The following is an 18992-nucleotide window of genomic DNA, read 5'->3' as shown; positions in this document are numbered from 1 at the left end:
TTGCACCCTTTGCAGATCAGCTCCCTGTCTGCCTCCTCACTAATTCCTCCTTCCGGCTCCATGCCTTTGCTGAGGCCAGTGGGGGTCCCAGCCCAGCAGTGGCAAGGAAGGCAGCACCTGAAATTTGTGAGAAGTGGAAATTCACAGGCCCCAAATCAGGGAGTCCTGGCGGTGGGCAGCAGCCTCTGGCTTAACAAAGCATCCAGGTCCTTCCGATGCACGCTAAGGACAGAGCTCAGCATATAAAACCACTTCCTCCAGACAGACTCCCTCCTCTTCTAGCTCCTGTTCCTTCGTTCCTAAAGCCAGTACAAAGCTCCCCTTCTTGGGGCACCCTTCCTGGCTTGGCCTCATCTGCTGGTGCTCACTCAGATTCCACCCTGGGGTGCTCAGTGTTACCACCTCCCTTTGCTCTGGGAACTCATACTGTACTGGGGGACACCCTGACCCCGCTTCCGTCAGCCTAGACGGCACCCTGGCCTGGGCTTTTATCCTCACTCTGGGGCCAACAAGCTGTGCAACCTTGGGTGACTCACTCAACCTCTCTGAAGTCCATCTCCTCTGGAGGGGTTTCCAAGCTCCAGTGTTTCCTCATCTCCACCCTATGGCCCATGGGAAGAGGATCACCCAGACGACAGGGTGAGGAAAAGCTGCTCAAACCCAGCGGCCTCTTGAGCACCCACTGTCCCTGCTCTGTTGTGGGTTTACACTGCCCGAGCACGCTCAGGGGCCTCGTGGACTCCCAGCATTCCACGGTAACCACAGAGGATGATTCTGTGCTGCTTCTGAACCGTGCCTGGGAAAGAGTAGGTGTCCGGTAATTGTGTGCTGTGCTGTTGTTAATATCGGCCCCTGTTTGTACACTGACGGGATAATCTCCGAGACTCGGTTCGAAGTGACAAAACCCCACCCAGAGCAATGCGTGTAGTGCGCTGCCGTTTGTGTCAGGGAGGGGAGCCACAGATACGTAGAGCTCATGGTACTTGCGTGGATTTGGTGGGGAAGAGACCCCTGGACGGGGTGTGGTGGTGGCCTCCAGAGAAGGTTCTCCAGTGGTTGGGACAGGGAGACAGCAGTGTGCCCTTTACACTTTTGAACTATGTGAAAATTTTCCATGTCTATATTTATCACGTCTTCCCATTTTCTGTGTTAGGAAGATAAAAACTGACAGTGCTTGGGGTCCTTTTCTACAGGGGTGTGGTCTAGGCTCCTGGGAGGACATAGGGATGTGGCCCATCCCCCTCCCCCCCCCCAGCACTACGCCTCTCCCCGACCTCCCTCTGCGTGAGGACGGAGTGCTAGTGTCCAGGAGTGTACGTGGTCCTCTGCTTCCCTCTCCTTTCTCTGGGTGTGGGGCCCATCAGACACGAAAGGGGCTGTTCCTCTGGAGCAGGGTGTGCTCCTGGGGTCCACTCAGCCCCTCTCCCTCACCCGGACCTCCAATCTCACCATCTTTTCTTTCCCGTTCCTTCCTCCTCTCCGTACCTTTCCGGCTCCTTCTCTGTCTCCATACCCTTTGACTGACCGACTCCCACTGACAGAACTTGGTAAGTGAGCCCGGGCGGGGCACGGGCTGGGGAGGATGGTGGGCATCATGGGGAAGGGGTTGCAGAGGAGCCGTTGCTCTACCTGTCCAGCCAGAGGGCAGCCCGCCCCCACCTCCTCGGGCCTCCGGGCCTCCGGGTCCTGTGGTGGAGGGAGCGGTGTTCGTGTCACCTGCTCAGAGCTGTCACACTCTGCCGGTTTGGGCTATTAGTGCCCCTTCGGGCATTTAATTGGGCCTCCGTCTGACGGATGGATTCCATGCCAGGGAGAACTGAGGACTCCACACGCTGACAGGGCCGAGGGAGTGCTGCCCGCACCGTCTGCAGGAGCCAATCTGGGTGGGGGCTCTGGAGGCCCTGCTGCTGGTCTGGACCCCAAGATTGGCAGTGCTCCTGATTTGCCAATTTGTAATTACAAATAGAAAAAATTTAAGAGAGTGAGGGGTAAATGGAAACATTAATATGCATTCATTCCCCAAACGTATTCGACCGCCTGTGGGACAGGTCCAGGGTTGGAAGAATCTCGTGAACTCTCAGGCTTCACGGTGGGGTGGGGGGGCATCCTTTCCAGCCTTGCCAGGACCATCCCCTTCTGACCATGGAAAGGCTTCCAGATGGCCTGGCTGCCCCCCTCACAGCAGGAACGGGTTCTGGAAGGGATCCCTGGGCAACCAAGAGGAGAGGCATGCTTTGCCAGCCCTCGGTTCCAAAGAAACGCGTACACACAGGGGCTGTGCTGGGCACTGGGCCGGGGGAGCAGCCTGGGCAGGAGGACATTCCCTGCTGGTGCTCCCAGCCCAGGTCTGTCACCCAGTGAGCATCTGCAGTAAAGGGTCAGGAGAGGCTCTCCACAGGTTGGTGACAAACCACAAGCCTGTCTGCCTAGGTTGAAGGAGGCTTATTTGGGGGTAATTACCCCCCCGGGGGAGTTGACTCCATCTCTGAGCAGGCCAGACTCTGGGGAGTCCGTAAGCCGTGTCCCCCCCCTTCAGCAGCGGCTCTTTGGATCTGAGGTCTCGGGTAGCATGGAGACCTCACACCCTTTACGTCAGAACGAGCTAAGTGGCGTCTGAGGGCTCTGAGCTCGGGCCCTGTTAGAATGATCAGAAATACCTGACCGGGAGGGAGGTGCACTACCCCCCAACCTGCAACCGTGGATTTCCTCTACTGGGCCGCAGCAGAGCCCGTGGAGGACACGGCAGCTCTGAGCTACCCGGGATCCAGTGTCCTCCGGGCCACCACTAGCTGGCCACAGTGTGGGGCCCACGGGGGTTCACTTTGCCATTCAGCTGCTCGGGTTACTCCCATTCCATGTGTAAGGAAGCCAGTGTTCTCCCAGATTGATACCTCGGCGGGGGGGCGGGGGGCTGGGGAGGGGAAGAAGCCGTGTCCTGCTCTGTGTTTCATGCCCTCTCCTGCCCAAGCCTGCCTGGGACACATACTTGCTTATCTCCCTTCCCTTCCCCTCTGGCCCTCTTTCCTGTCTCCCTGCTGTGTCGTGCAGCTGCAGATCCCCCCCCCCCAGTTGAGGTCACTGGGACTGAGGAAGGGAGCACGAGGTGGGAAGTGAATTGAACCATCTGGAAGGGATATTTGGGGCATCTGAAGGGATAACAAAGGCAAAAAGGACTGATGGAGACTTCCAGTGGGCCCAGACTGGAGGAGGCAGGGTCTGAGAGCCAGGCCAGGGTGACCCAGAGGAGGCCAGACCACACTGGGGTGGGGTGCAGGCAAGCCCTGCTCTGGACCCTGCCCCTCCTCTCCGTCCACCAAAGCCACTCTGCTCTGGACCCTCGGCCTCCTGAGCCCTTTCTGACTGGTTTCTTCTCTGTTCTGCCCCAGGGCCTGAACAGCATGTTCGAGGTGTACCTGGTGGGGAACAATTCCCAGCACTTCATCATCTCCCCCACCTCTGTCCAAGGGAAAGCAGACATTCGCATCCGGGTGGCTGTCCCCCTGGACTATGAGACTGTGGACCGCTACGATTTTGATGTAAGGCCCCCTCAATATTTCTTTGCCGGGTGGGAGGGTTTCAAGGGAGGCAGAGGGGAACACCCTCTCCTTAAACTCCCCCTTCTGCCTCTCTCCAGTCCTCCCCTGTGGATCCGACTCCAGGAAGCCCACTGAGCCCATGGCAGAGGCTGGGCCGAGCCTCCCCTTTTTAAGGAGGACAAAGAAGTGTTTGGGAAATGAGCAGCACAGCCCCGAAACCCATAAGGAGCCTCACTGCCCAGCCCCTGCCAGCCCAGCCCCCAGCAGAATCCATGGCCACCCTGGCTTCGGAGCACTGCTGGAGAGACTCCCAGCAGCACACACCTGGGATGGGCAGTGACTCAGACAGGAACTCTGGGTTAGGACCTGCAAAGACCCCAGGGGGACTTAGGGGGACAAGGCTCTGGGAGCATGTGAGAGCTCACCTGATCCCCCGCTCTGCACACCCAGCTCTTCGCCAACGAGAGTGTGCCTGACCATGTGGGCTATGCCAAGGTGAAGATCGCCCTCATCAACGAGAACGACAACCGGCCCGTCTTCAGCCGGCCACTGTACAACGTCAGCTTGCATGAGAACGTCACCGTGGGGACCTCTGTGCTGACAGTCCTGGTGAGTCCCGCTCTTCTGCAGGGCCACCGAGCTCTGGGGAAGTCCATGGGGAGGCAGCCAGAGGGACTGGTCCACGAAACCTGGGCAGTCAGGGAAGGGGGTGCTCCTGAGCCCCCAGAAGCTGTGGTGTTTGTATATTAAAGCAGCTGGATTCTTTATGATGGGACTTCCATGGTCTGGGCAACAATGTGGAAAGAGGACCAACCGCGGGGAGGAGGGGATTGGGCCGAGGACACTGGCTTTCTGCCTTGTCTCTGAGAGGCACTGAGACTAGGTGGGCCAGGAGCCCTGGAAGTGTCCTCTAATCAGGATAGAGGCCAGCCGTCTCTGAGGAGGGCCACCCTCCTTCTAAGCGCCAGGGAAGAATGGGCTCCTTGAGGGTGCCTGGCCATCCCCAGCTCCTCTTGGCTGGGCCTTTGACAGGGGGCCCTCCCAGTGTCCGTTTGTATCAGTCGGTACTCTTGATGGCAAGGGACACAAACCCTTAAATCAAAGTGTGACACAAGCTCAGCTCTTACCGGTATAGGTGCTCAGTAAATGTGACGGAGTTGAGCTCTCTGCGCATTCTGAGGGCCTCGGGGTCCTCGCTTCCATTTCTTGCTCCATCCTTACTCCAAGCCAAGACCTTGCCTGCTGATCCCATGCCCCCTACTCCGAAGTGTGTTTACTGTACCGACAGATGGTGTGAAGGCGTCCTGAGCCCCAGGCCTTTCCCATCTGACAGTTATTAATACTTCAAACAGATGTTTAGCTAGGCGGGCCAACAGACATAAACACCAAGTCTGCTGTGGCTGCTTTCCTCCCCCCTGCTTCCCTAGACTGTGGCCCCCCTGGCTTCCACCAAGGTGTTCCTTGTAATTAGTCACCTGGTGCTTGGGGGCCCCCCCATGGACCCTCTTGCAGCCTCTAGGGGCCCAGCCAGAGAGCAAGTGCCAGAGGCTTTGGCCTTCTGGACCCAAAGTGAGTCCACAGGACCCCTTCCCCCCAGCTATCTTCAAATATCAGGGTGAAGGACAGCCAAGCACCTGTGCTTCAGGGCCCACATGGCAACGAATTTGGGTGTCAGGCTTGGTGGGTGTCCAGGGATTCCTCCCCGGTATTCTTGCTGGGGACGGAGGTCTCACTTTGCAGTCGCAAGCTCCCGTGGCCCTGGGGAAGGTTTGCGGAACCTAGGGAACAGGGGTGGGGTGTGAAGGGTCAGAAAGCACACCTCTTGGCTGGTGGTGGCCAGTTGCTGCTGCCAAGGACAATGCGTGAGGCCCAGTCTCCTCTGGGGCTACCACTGGAGAGCAGGTCCTCAAACCAGGTTTTCTCAAGCGCTAGAGGAGTTCCTGGGCCTGCATGGACCCCTGCCTGCTGCCCACAACCCCTTCTCCAGTTCCTCTCCGGGTGTTTAACAGATGCATTTAGCCTCCTGAGTGTCTCTGCCCAGGGCTGGCTCATTTGGTCAGCCTCCAGATCCTGAGTCTGTCTAAGCCTTGCCCACCTCCTTCTCACCCCCTGCCCCCAGGGTTGTGGGACTGTGCAGATATGAGGGGCCATTTTACCCAGTAATAAGCTCCAGGGCCAGGGCTGTGTGCCTGCGGGAGCCCAGGACCTCCGGGGAAACCGTGGGCCCTGCTTTCCTTGCTTCAGCTGTGTGCTGGTCCATCCACGTGGCCTCTGAGGGCCTCCATTTCCTTGTCTGCAAGGTGGGTGTGAGGCCCCCCAAGGCTGCTGTCAAGAGGTGTGAATGTTGGCGAAGGCATCCCCTGGGCAACCCTACTTACCCACCATCCTCTCCCAGCCTCCCCCAGGGCGCTTCCAGAGCCCTAGCAGGGAGTGTTTCGTGGCCACACCCGGCCCCCTGCCCAGCCTGACCTGGCCGCCCCCCACACCCTGCCATTTCCAGGGGTCAGCCTGCTCTTTCCACCTCCTTTGCTGCAGGAGGAGCTGAAGTTATAGCTGCCTGCTCAGGGACTGTGAAATTCCTTCTCCATGACCTTTTCTAGGATGTTATTAAAATGTTTCATGGGCAGTTGTGTCAGGAAAAAAAATTATGAAGAAAAAGGAAAATGTTTTAATTTGCACCGACGGCTGGGGCAGAGCCTGCTGTGAGGGACGTCCCCAGCCCCCACCCTGGCCCTGGCCTGGTTCTATGGGCTCGCCACCCATCCTAGAGGGAGGCAGCAGCTTGAAAGCTGGGTGGGGAAGCTGGGAGAGGAGAGGCCATCACCTCCAGCCTGGTCTCCCAGCCGGGTGGAAGGGCTGGACCCTTGTACCTCCCCGCTCCCTGGACCTCCCCCAGCCCAGGTTTTGAGGCCCCTACAGCCCCCCAGTTACAGCAAAAGGGGTGCCCACTGGTGGAGGGGCAAGAGTGCGGACCCAGGGTGCAGAGGCTTGACCTTGAGCACCTCTGCTCCCGGCCAACCTTGGGTGACTAGGGCAGAAGCTGCTTCTCTTCTTGCACCTAATCTGTAAAATGAACAAGATGGACTAAGATGTGTCCCCAGTCCCTTCCAGACCTCGTGCCTTGGGCAGTCACGCCCCGAGCTGACCTCTGAGGGCGCCGCTGCCACTGCGGTAATCGTTTCCGCGGCGTCCCTGGTGAGCCCTGGTTGGAAACCGGCACCTCACGCGCGGTTTCTAACCCCCGCACAAGCAGTCCTTCTCGTCTTATAGTTGAGGAAACGGAGGCTCAGGTTAAGTGCTGTACCGCTTGCTCAGGGCCCCCAGGCTAGCAAGCAGTTGAGCTGAAATTCACCAGAAGCCGCCTGACCCCAAGCCACAGGCTCTTAGCCACCGTGGCTGCCCGGCCAGAAGGTTCTGTGTTGGACTGCTGAGCCTGTCCTTTCAGTAGCGCTCAGAGCTGAGGTGTAAGAGAGGTGCTATGGAGCGCTCTTTGCAGGACCCGGTGGACAGGCCTTGTATCTCTGGGTGACACACGAGTCTCTGGCACCATCAGGTGAATTTCCGGTTCCGTAGGTCCCCCAGCCCCTGGAGGGTCAGAGCTGGGGGAGCTCCTCTCACTGATGAGAAGACCAAGTCAGGGAGACTGGAGCACTTCGCCTAGGGAAGCACAGACCCCAAGGCAGCCCAGCGCTGTCTTCATGAGGAGAGGCTTGCTGGAAGGCAGGAGGACGCAAGACAGACATTGGAGCCAGTCCTCTGAAGGGTGACCACTCAGGGGAGGGATGTGCAGGGGCACATGCACCCACATATGTTTGGGGGGCACATGAGGTATGCTTGTGGGGCATGTCTGTGCGCCATGGAGGCGTGCTCTCGTATCCATACACGCACGTGTTTATGCGGCTCCATGCGCTCAGGGGCGTGTGTATATAACACGTGTCTGTGTCCGTGAACACATAAAACTTCCTGTATCCTGCTGGTGGCACCCCATCCTCTAGGCTGTGTGGTTTGTCACCCTCTCCTATCCCTGGCTGCTCTGATTTTCACCTTCCCATCCTGCCTCCTGCCCTGACAAGAGTCAGGCGGCAGGAGGTGGGGTGTCTTCTTCCTGGGCTTGGGGCAGCTCTGCAGCCTGTCCAGTTGGAACCTGGCACCTAGCAGTTTTCCTGGGCAGTGAGAAAGCAATCCGACCATTCATTCATCTAACAAATGTGTTTTGAATACCTAGTGTATGCTAGGCATGTGGCCATGAGGACTGTAGTGATGTGAGTCTTGCCCTCATGAAGTTTACAGTCTCCTGGGAAAGGCTGAGGTTAATACTAAGAAATGAATCTTTATTATTTGCCATGATGGAGAGATCAGGGAAGGATGAAAACCTGTAACAGGACATCTGACCTTGACTGGAGTGAGGGAAGGCTTCCTTGAGGAAGTAGCAATTGCATAGGCCTTAACAGGTGAGTGATGGAAGGGAAGCACATTGGACAAAGAGGGAATAGCATGTGCAAAGGCCCTGTGGCTGAAATATAGAGAGGGGGATGTGCTCTGTAGGGAGGTGGAGTTCCATTCCTATGATATGGGTAGGATTCAGCTCGCTCTCTCCCTCCTGAATTGCTACCGATCCCAAATATAACCATTGGGCTGCTATTCTGATAGTGAAGAAATCCTGTATCAAACCATCTCCATTCTCATACCTGTTCCATCGTGGTGGCCTATGGCAGGCATTTGGGAGACCCCTGAGAGAGGCTGTACCTGGGATATGCAATGAGCCAGCCCAGCCTCCTGCAATAGGGAGCTCATGTCCCGGATTTATTAGCTCCATCAGAGAGGGACGCAGAGAAGGAACAGCTGCCGGGAAGGAGGTTATTCCCAGGGCAGAGCTTACTGCCCTCCGGGACCTTCTGTCCCTGCTCCAGAGAGCTAGGGCACAGCAGGAACGGGCAGAAGATGGACTGTCAGACAAGACAGGATTCTTCTCTAGGCATAGAAATCAAAGCAAGAAGGAGAGGCATGTAAGCACCCCGACTGGGTAGACATGGGCCCAGTTTGCTCAGCCTGGGGCAGAGTGCTACCCCTTGGCTCCAGGGTGGCCTTGTTGGGGCTGACAGGCATGGTTCCTCTCTCTCCTCCCTGCTCCTTTTCCCAGCCTGTCCTTAGGAGACTGGTAATGTCTTGGGCAGGGTCGTGAATCCGGTTCTGCTGTGGGCTGGCCACTCCTTCTCCAGGTTTGACTTCCTTCCCATGAGGTGAGGAAAGTCGCACCTGCCCAGCACACGTGGCCAGGTTGCTGGGAGACCCCAGTGGGGGTCAAGGGCTTACAGTGGTCCACAGTGGTTTTTATTATGAGTGGCCTTCAGGGATCCTGATCCGGCTGCCCTCTTCCCCTTCAGCCTGTGTGCAAGCCCAGCTCTGCTGAGATGGGCCCTTGACAGGCCCCTGAGCCTGTGTCGTCCCCGACCTGGGGAGGCACGCTGAGAGGTCCTGCCCAGGAGGGCTGCTGTGAGATTGGAGTGGGACAGCGTGGGAGGGCACTCAGCGCTGAGCCCGGCCAGCAGCCTACTCAGAGGGTGTGCGTGCGGCCTGGGCATGTGCTCAGGGACCTGGATTCAGAAGGCCCCATACTTGGCCTGATGTGCTGCTGTCACTGTCTTGAAATTCTTAATTTTTGAACAAGGGGCCCTGTGTGCTTACTTGAGCTGGGCCCTGCAAATTACAGAGTTTGTCCTGGCTGTAGCAGCCCACAGGCATGCCCTTCTCTGCTGGTTTCGTGCGGTCCCACGCTCAGCACGCGCTAGGTTCAGGCTTGCTTTGTGGCGTGCTCTGAGCGAGGACCCTCAGAGCTGGGTTTCTGTGGCATCAGAAACCACCCGAACTTGGCTGCATGAAGCAACAGCCGTTTTCTGACCCTCATGGGTTGGGTAGGTCAGGAATTGGACAGAGCTCAGCAAGGGGGCCCTTCTGTGTTCCTGCGGGTGTGGGGGTGACCCCAGCAGCTGGAGGCGTCTCTCTCCCTTGTCTGGAGCCACCGAAGGACTGGCTCAGCCTGACTGTCACGAGCACCCACACAGGGCCTCTCCCCACAGGGTAGGCATCGCAGACACAGGCGTTCGGAGCCGGAGACCCTCAGCGGAGGCCTCTGGGGAAAGAGAGTCCCAAGAGAACCAGGTGGAAGCTGTGTGGCCATTTCTGACCTAGCCTCAAATTCACATAGTCCTTGACACTGAATTCTGCTTGTTATAGGGAGTCACCAAAGCAAGTTCACGTCAAGGGCAGGGGATGGAGACACCCCCAGCTCTCAATGGAAGGAAGGTCAAGGCATTTACACAAATGTAGATGTCTTGGAACCATAAGAGCTCCAGTTCAGTAACCCTTCTTCCCAGCTCCCCTGTGTGCCCTGCACCTCCTTTTCCCTGGCTCTTCTCACCACTCAGGGATTTTGTGGCTCATGTCCTTTCCTCCCTGCTGCACTGGAAACTTCCCTAGGGCAAGCAGAGTCTGGGGATGCAGACCCCTCACCTAGGAACAAAGATAGGGGGCTGTGAGGTACGATGGCCACCAGATTCCAGGATCCCCCGGGGCCTCCTTGTCCTAATCAGGTCATGTGGTTGCAAGGTCAAGGCTGAAATGCACCCAGCCCCTCTCAGCCTGGCTCTGTGGACAGGCGAACAGAAGCTGACCCTGCTTTTTTGGCTGCTGCTGGGCAGAGCTGGATGCCCTCTGTGAGCCCCTGCGTCTCCACCGCAGAAGCCTTACCTACCGTCCCTCCCAAAGCAGGACTCCATGCTCTCTGAGGCAAAGGGGGCCCCCAGAGGCATTCAGTGGCTATTTATCAAGGGCCTAGAATGACGGCAGTGAGCAAGACGGACAAACATCCCTGTCCATTCCAGGGGCAGGAGATAGAGGATGAACAAGGAAGCAGAGTATGTCAAGTGGGGAGAAGTGTCATGGGGAAAAAGAGAAGTGGGCCGGCGGGGAGCGCCAGGGGTGGCAGTGTTACTGTGTGCTTTCAGGGGGTCAGGGGAGACAGACCTGTCCTAGAAGGTGACAGTGGATAGAGGCCTGAAGGACAGGAGAGGCGGGTAGAGTTTGGGAAAAGCTGCCCTAGGCTGAGGGAGTTGCAGGGAGAGACCGGGAGACAAAAGCCTGGGGGTGTAGGTGGAGGCAAGGTGGTCAGGAGGTGACTGGGCGAGGACAGGGAGCCCATCGGAGGGGACAGCCAGAGAAGTCTGATGGATCACTGTGGTTGCCATGTGGGGAATAGGCTGAGATGGGGGTGGGGAAGAGCGAGGGTGTGGAAGGCTCCAGGGTGGAGGCTGGCAGGGCAGGTGAGAGGTGATAGCGGTGCTCCTGCTTGGGTCTGGGCCATGGCTTCCCCATTCCCCCCAGGCCCCAGGGTCCATCATCCATCTTCATTTCCACCTGACTGCCAGGTGGGGCCTGCACCTTGGCAAGCACGGACGTGGACAGACACTGGGAAGGAGTCCTGCCTCAGCTTCTTACCAGCAGGTTGGCCTTGGGCTAATAACTTCCTTTCCCTGGCTTTCAGTTTTGTCCTCTATAAAACGGGGAGAAGGATCCCCATCTCGGCAGTGCTGCAGGACAGGGTATGGAAAGGCGGTGGTCCAGGGTCCCCGCATAGCCGAGGCTTTGGTATTAGTACCAGCAGCTACTGCACGCCAAGTGTCCAGGGCTCTCCACGCTGTTCTAGAACGGTGGCCCTCTCCCTGCTTCTGATAGCAGCCGTTCAAACTTGATTCTATCATCGTATAAAGCTGGGGACAGAAGTTGCCAAAATGAATTATTAGTAAGTCTGGGAGATAACATGACCCGACGAGCGGCCCTCATCCAGGTACATCAGCAAGACCCAATGGAGACAGGCAGGTCAAAGCAGAGAAGAGCCAAAGCTGGACTTCCCGACAGGCCTGGGCCACCTCTTCCACCTTCCCCTTCCTGAGAAGAGCCCCCTCCCCCCCCCCACCTGGCGCTATCCCTCCCCACCCCCTCCTGACACCCTTCACAGCGGGCATCTTAATTGATCTCATTGTTCTCTGGTCCCTTGAGACGGAGACTCCAGCTGTGCTTAAACAGAACAAAATCTCTTCCAATTTCCCCACCGTTTAAAAGAAAATTGAATATCTGCAGCCTGGGGAGGGGAAGAGGGAGGTGAAACACACACACGTACCCCCGTCGCCCCAGCCCCCCTTGCAAGCTGGCCGGCCTTTGTAGGTTGTAGGCACACCCTCCCCCATTTGGGGCGTGTCCAGGCTGTACTTCTGGACCCCTTTAATCTACTCTCGGTTCATCTCCAGTTGGAGGGGCCGCCGCGGTGCCTACCAGGTGCCCGAGGAAGTGGAGCTGGCTGTGGTGATTGACGGGTCTGGTTCCTCCGTCTGTCAGGCCTCAGTGCTCCTAGGCTGTGTGTGTGTATCTCTTTAATCTAAATATCCGTAAAACCAAATTAGGATGGGGTGAGTAGGACAGGCACTAAGGAGAGACAGAGAGCACACAGCTGGCTGCCGCCTGCCCACCACCATCCAGAACTAACGGAAGGAGCCCTTCATGGCAGGGCGGGTGTGAGGATGGAGAGTTGCGCCCCCCCCCCAACCCCCCGCCACTGAAGTGATCGCCCTGGACCTTGTTTAAGGTCTAACCATTTTGGGTCATTCAGTCACTCAGCTACTTGACTTGTGGCAATTGATGGAAAGCCCCACTGCCTGTCAAGGCCTTGAACCTTCCCTAACTGGTACCTCCAGAATTCCCCGTCCTTGAACACAGCAGCTCTGCCACTGACCTTTGCCCCTTGACCAGAAACTGAAAGGCCAGGCCTCGTGAGCGGGTGTTGTGAGTTTGGCAAATGATAAACCCTGAGTGGTAGGTTAGTCTCCTCTTCTGACAGCAACGGACACCCAGAGACATCAGGAACCCGCCCCAGGTCGGCCAGCTAGTGAGCCCGCAAGCCAGGTTTCACACCTGGGTCTGTCCAACTCCAACACCCCCGGGGCCCCTCTCCTGTTTGCTGGTCTCCATCAAGTGCCCCCCACACACTGGGCCCCAGCCTCTTGCTGCAGTGGGGGTACTCCAGAGTCCGGGCAGATGGCAGGGCGCGGGCCTGGGACACCAGAGCTGTTCCGTTACCGGCTGACCTTGAGCAGGTCCCTGGCTTCCGGGACCTTGGTGTCCTCATCTGTATTATGAAGGGGTTGTGCTGAACACTTTCTAAGGCCCCCCGCGCTAACAACGTGTGACTGCCTGCCGCCCAGAGAGCCCGGCCCCCCACGCCCGGAGCCTGCGGCCCCCTGCACGCTGCCTGTCAGAGTCCGCCTTCTGTAGGTTAGCTACTGATTGTTCCTGCTCGAGCAGTTGCTCCCAGGACGCCAGAGCAGAGCAAATGGAGCCCCTGGGCGAAGGGACATTAGGTCGCCATAAGAGTGGCCAAGACAGAATGAGTTCATAAATGCAGTCAGCCGACGGCCTGCCCAGAATCCACCTGTGCCCTGTGTTGGGAAGGTTATGGGCCCTGGGACGGGACGACAGCGGTGGGTTGGGCTCAGAGCAGCCCCCAGGGCCTCGGCCTGAGAGTTTGTCCAGAGAGCAGCTGGGGGAGAAATGCTAAGGGAGCGGGGAGGGGGGGCCCACAGAGGTTTAGGGAGCAGTTGAGCTGGACCTATGCCCTTGGGGTAGCTTAATCTTGCTGCATGATCCATAGGAGGGAATGAAGGCCGTGGTTCCTGCCAGCTGCTTTCTGGAGGGGCTCAAAGTCCCTATGCCTATTGGTTTCGTGTTGTTCAAACTTTTACTATAATCCGTAATAAACACTATCTTTAACTTCATACTCGGGACACACACACACCTCCGTATCTAGAACAAAAACAGTGCTTCCTTATCACATATAATGACACGCTCTAGTATTCTAGGTTTGGGTTTTTTTTTTAATGAGAACTTTTTAAGATCTATTCTCTTAGCAACTTTCAAATGTACCATGTAGTGTGATTAACTAGAATCGCCACGTTGGGCATTACGTCCTCATGAATTATTTATTTTATAACTGGAAGTGCGTAGCTTTTGATCCCCTTCACCTGTTCTGTCCTCCTCAGCACTCCCCACCTCTGGCCACCTCCCCGCCTCTGTGAGCAGGGTCTTTGTGTTTCCAGGTTCCACATATGAGATCATTCAGAATTTGGCTTCCTCTGACTTAATTCACTTAGCATAATGCCCTCAGGGTCCGTCCTTGTCACAAATGGCAAGATTTCCTTCTTTTTTATGGCCAGATAATCCGTTGTAAGCATGCTCCACGCTTTCTGTATCCATCCATCCCTTGCTGGACACTTAGGCTGCTTCTCTACGTTGGCTGTTGCAAATAAAACTACAGTGAACGTGGGGCTGCACGTAACTTTTCGAGTTAGTGTTTTCATTTTTCTTTCTGATAGATACACAGAAGTCAGATTGCTGGATCATATGGTATTTCTATGTTTAATTTTTTTGGGGGGGGGAACCTCCATATTGTTTTCCGTAGTGGCCGCACCAATTTATGTTCTCTCCAAAAGTGCCCAGGGTTCCCTTTGCTCCACATCCGCACCAACACTTGCTGCTTCTTGTCTTTATGACGATAGCCATTCCGACAGTGAGGTGGTAGCTCCTCGGGGTCCAGATTTGCATCTCCCTGCTGGTCCGGGATGTTGAGCACCTTTTCATGTGTCTGTCGGCCACCTGGATGTCTTCAGTGGAAGAACGTCTATTCAGGTCCTCTGCCCGTTTTTTAAATCAGATCTTTTTCTACTGTTGAGTTTCCAGGAGTTCTTTATATATTTGGGATATTGTCCCCTTACCAGATTTGTGACTTGCAAATATTCTCTCCCATTCAGTAGTTGCCTTTTCTTTTTGTTGGTGGCTTCCTTGGCTACGCAGAAGCTTTGTAATCTGAGGCTGTGCCGTTTGTCTATTTTAGCTTCTGTTGCCTTTGCTTTTGGAGTCAGATCCAAAATGGCATCCCCACGCCTGGTGTCAAAGGGCCTACCACCTATGTTTTCTTCTAGGAATTTTATGGGTTTCAAATGTTTCATTCTTTTGCATGTGGGTGTCCAGTTTTCCCAGCACCATTTATTGGAGAGACTGTCTTTTCTCCATTGAGTGTTCTTGGCTCCCTTGTCAAATATTACTTGACCATGTATGTGTGGGTTCATTTCTGGGTTCTGTGGTCTGTTCCATTGATCTACGTGTCTGCTCTTATGCTGGTGTCTCACTGTTTCAATGACTATAGCTTTATGACACAGTTTGAAGTCAGGGCACGTGACGCCTCCAGCTTTGTTCTTTTTTTGTCAAGATTACTTTGGCAGTTTGGGGTCTTTTGTGATTCCATGTAAGTCTTAGGATTGTTCTGTAGGGGAAAATGCCATTGGAATCTTGATGGGGATTATATTGAATCTATAGATCGCTTTGGGTAGTATGGACAATTAAACAATATTCATTCTTCCAATCTATAAGCCTGGACTATCTCTGTTTGTGTCGTCTTCAACTTCTTTCCTCACATCTTATAATTTTCACCTTAGTATATTTCTATTTTATTCCACCACATTTCATTTTTAAAAAATGCTAGTCATGACCCACTAAATTGATTTCGTGACCAACTAATTCAAGTTTGAACATCTCTAGAAGAAGCCTCCTCTACTTTACTATGCAATGAGGATGAGGATGAGGATGGTGGTGGTGATATTATCTCATGTGCCTCAAGTGCTCACCATAGGAAGCAGAGTGGTAAAGACCCCAACCTCCAGACTTAAACCACCCAAGTTTATCCTGACTCGGCCACTTCTGAGCTATCTGACTGTGAATAGGTTACTTGTATCAGCAGTGACCTGGTACAGCTGCCAGTCATAGAAACCCCCCCAAATAGTTTCTTAAACAAAATCGAGGTGTATTTCTCTCCCATGTAAAAGCAGTTTAGAGGTGAGCAGCCTTGGGCGGCTCCTTTAAGCTCTCTTCTCCACCCCATTTCTAGGATGTGGCCCTCATCTTCATGGTCCAAGGTGGTTGCTAGAGCTCCAGCCATCCCATCCATAGTTCAAGCTGCAGAACGAAGGAAATGAAGAAGGATACTCTCCTTCCCTTTTGAGAAGACTTCCTAGAAATATCTTGCAAACTTTTGCTTTCATCTCTTTGGCCAGAACTTGGAGAGTTCTGTCTCTCCGTGCTTGTCTACAAAGGAAGCTGGCCAATGTAGTATTTTAGGCAGATAGTGTCATACCACCTAAAAATAACAATTTTTGTTCGTTTGAAAAAGGGAGCATGGATGTTTAGTCTCTGCCGAATTACCTCTCGTGTGCGTCAGTTTTCTCTTCTGCAAAATGGTGATGAGGTTCGTTCCTCACAGATTTGTTGTGGGGCTTCAGTGAGATAATACACAGACAGAACTTAGCATAGTGCCTGGCACAGAACAGGTCTGTGTCAAAGGACAGGTACTATTACCGCCTGCCTGGCGCCAAGCTCAGCAGCTATGTGCGTTACCACGTTGAACCCCCCCCCCCATGACAACCTGGTTGAAATTAGCCTCCCTGTTTTATCAATGAGAGCACTGAGATTCAGAGAAGTTAGGTGTTTGCCTGAGGCCGTACCTGAGGAAGGGGCAGAGCTGAGGCATGAACCCTTGTTTCTAGTAACACAGCTCCTCACGGAGACAGAATCCCTCCCTGGGAGCCTGGTGAGACTGCAGGGCCAGAGGCTTGACAGGATGCACACTGCATTTGACCGGCCGATGTCCAAGCTGACTCCAAGGCCAGGGCTCCCTCTGCCTGCTCAGCCACCTGCAGCTGGTACCTCCTACCCAGAGGCAAGACAGGACCAAGACAAAAGGCTCCTCTAAGCTCCCCTTGTAACAAGACCTGTAAACGTAGGGTCTGGAAGATAAAGATCTTCAATTTGTTGAATGACCCTGGGCAAGTCCTTCTGTGCAAACCTCAGTTTCTCCGTCTGCAAAACGGACGAATGCTGCTCATCCCTCTTCCTGTTCTGGGGACATTATTAGAACAGTGCAACCAGCATGTTTTGAACTCCTTGGGAAACAAGTCTTTGTAAAGGAGATACGCTGCTTTCCTATCAGGGAGCCTCCCTGTGTGAGAGAATTCTGACTCCTGGAGGTGGGGTGGGCAGGGGAGAGAGGAACCCAAACGTCTGTGCGTGGGGGCTGCTTCTCAGGCATGAGTGCTCCCGGCACTCACTGAATGTGACCATCTTGCCATCAAGCCCTGGGCTGAACTGGCCCAGGTGAGTGAGGGCTAGGGCTGCAGGCTTCGGCTGGTCTCAGAGACCACGGTGATTTATAGTTCCTGCGTCGGACTTTGACCTTAATTTCTTCTGTCGTTGTGGGGCTGTAAAATTCATTAGGGACCCGCAGGCGGCGTGATGGAGATGTCAGGCGGGCAATCATGTGGGTATTTAATCTATCAGATGTGTGGCTTGCCATTTAGGGAGACAACAAGAGAATGTGGAGTCAATACGGTTCATTAGCGAGCAGTACGCACTGGCCCAATCAGTGCCCGCCAATGGCAGCAGGCATGGGGGGCGTGCCACCCGGGCTCTAAGTCACCTTGGGGTAAGGACACGTCCTGGCGTGTGGGTGGGACCAGCCCCAGCCCAGGTACCTCTCCCCACCTTCTCACGAGACCTCGAGCTGCCTGTTGCATCCCACAGGGGCAGGGGAGAAGAGGGTCATAGGCAGGGCAGGGGTGTATGGTGAGATCCGGTAATGGGGGAACCATGGTTTGACTGCACCGCCAGGGGGCTGATTAGACTGTCTTTTCTTCCTCCTTCCATCTCCTCTGCACATAAGGTCTCACTTAACTGAGGCTCAGCCCTGGTGTCTGGCCCCACCTCTCTCCGGCGCCCTCCCCTTCCCATCCTCTACGACACAATCCCAGCTTGATAACTGGCCCCGGAGAGGCCCTGCGTCCCTCCTGATTGTGAATGTCTCGTTCACCCCCAGGCAGCCAGCTGCCCTCACTCCTGCATCCCTGGAAAATGGCTTTCTGTATCCTAGTTTTCTTTGATGGTCAGATGTGATTTTTTTTTAAAGTCACTCAGTTGAGTCCTCCTCAAAGCCAAGGGCATAAGGGAATGGACAGCAGTGTAGAAGGGTTAGGAGCTGAATTTTTTTTTCTTTTTCGTTTTGTGTGTGTGAATGTCAGACAGACTAGGGTTCAAATCCCAGCTCCGCCAGGGACCAGCTGTGGGACCCTGAGCCGTGGGCAGCTGTGAGGACAGGGACGTACTGTTTGGCTCGCCCAGCCTGTGTCTCAGGCCTGGTTCCCCCAGACGCAGACCCTGAGACAGGACTCGCGGGCAGGCAGTTTACTTGGGAGAGGTGGCCCCAGGTAACCCAGGACTGGGAAGTGAGATGAGGTCACCAATGGGGGCGTTGTGAAGCCACGTACCATGGGGGGCTATGGGAGTTCTGTCCACCGAGACATCCGAGGGGAGAGGTGAGCCAGTCCACCTTGGGGCAAGGAGGCTGGGGTATTGATCCAGCCACTCCAGCCCCCACGGCGTGAGGGCAGCTTCTGGGGATGTGGGTACCCTGACATGCCAACTGCTTCCTGGAGAAAAGAGCCTGCAGGCCTAAAGAAGCCCAGGTCCTGTCAGTAAAGCAGCCTCTGCCGGGCAGAGGTGAGCAGCAGGGGGCTGTGTGTGGCGCTGGAAGTTTCCACCGGCTGGGCGCTTTCCATGTCCATAGGACAAGGGCGGCGTTAGTACTTCTCTTGCGGGGTGGGAGTGGAAGTGGAATGTGGGCTATGCCAGGCGGGGCTGCTGCGACTGGGGTTCTAGTTATTTTCGGCTGGAGCTGCCTCATCTGTAAAATGGGACTCGATTCCCATCTCGCTGGTGGTTTTAAGGATTTGGGACAGATTGTGTCAAGTTCCTCACTCAATGCCTGGCCCACGGGTGACGCTCAGCAAGGCAGCGATCTCGGTTATCCCCATGCCTCTGAGGGGGTCCCCCATCCCTCCTCCAGGCGCCAGCTCCTGCATCTCCCCAGCAGGAGGCCCAGGGCCCACCAGGCCCGCCCAGGCCCTGGGCCGCTGGCAGCTGCCTGCCACCCTGATAGCCTCTGACATCCCGTAATTGCTTTCCCAGGGAGACTCCTTTAAGCACAGAGCTGCTGGCCAGAGCAATTTGCTCCCCATCAATTTTTATTTCCAGGTTTTAAAATAAAGAGAAATAAAGAAGGGGGTGAGGGAGCCCAAGAACAATACCGTGTCTGCAAGAACAAACACGCCGGGGACCCCTCACACCCGGAGAGCACCTGTCAGCCCCATCCTCAGCCCTCCTCCCCCACACACACAGACAGACGCCTCCAGACCTGGGCCGGGGGCTGACAGGCTGAGCGCCCGTCCCCTCCACCCGCACCCCACCTGCAGCTGTCCCAGAGCGGTTCGAGTTGGGGGTAGAAAACTCATGCCTGCTCCCCTGGAG

At 55.6% G+C, this 18992-nt stretch overlaps 1 protein-coding gene across 1 annotated transcript in view; it reads left to right on the top strand.

The window, feature by feature from the left end:
* Nucleotides 1–18992, top strand: part of LOC103668017 (cadherin-23) — a 264181-nt gene that overhangs the window by 198259 nt on the left and 46930 nt on the right. Inside the window, exons 11-13 of the mRNA XM_040624110.1 lie at nucleotides 1542–1547; nucleotides 3387–3536; nucleotides 3987–4145. Of these exons, the coding sequence (XP_040480044.1) occupies nucleotides 1542–1547; nucleotides 3387–3536; nucleotides 3987–4145 (315 nt within the window). The remainder of the gene's footprint in view (nucleotides 1–1541; nucleotides 1548–3386; nucleotides 3537–3986; nucleotides 4146–18992) is intronic.

Source organism: Ursus maritimus, unplaced genomic scaffold (assembly GCF_017311325.1).
Source record: "Ursus maritimus isolate PB19 unplaced genomic scaffold, ASM1731132v1 scaffold_7, whole genome shotgun sequence".
Lineage (NCBI taxonomy): Eukaryota > Metazoa > Chordata > Mammalia > Carnivora > Ursidae > Ursus > Ursus maritimus.
Note: the sequence above shows the minus strand (reverse complement) of the source record. Positions and strands in the feature narration are given on the sequence as shown.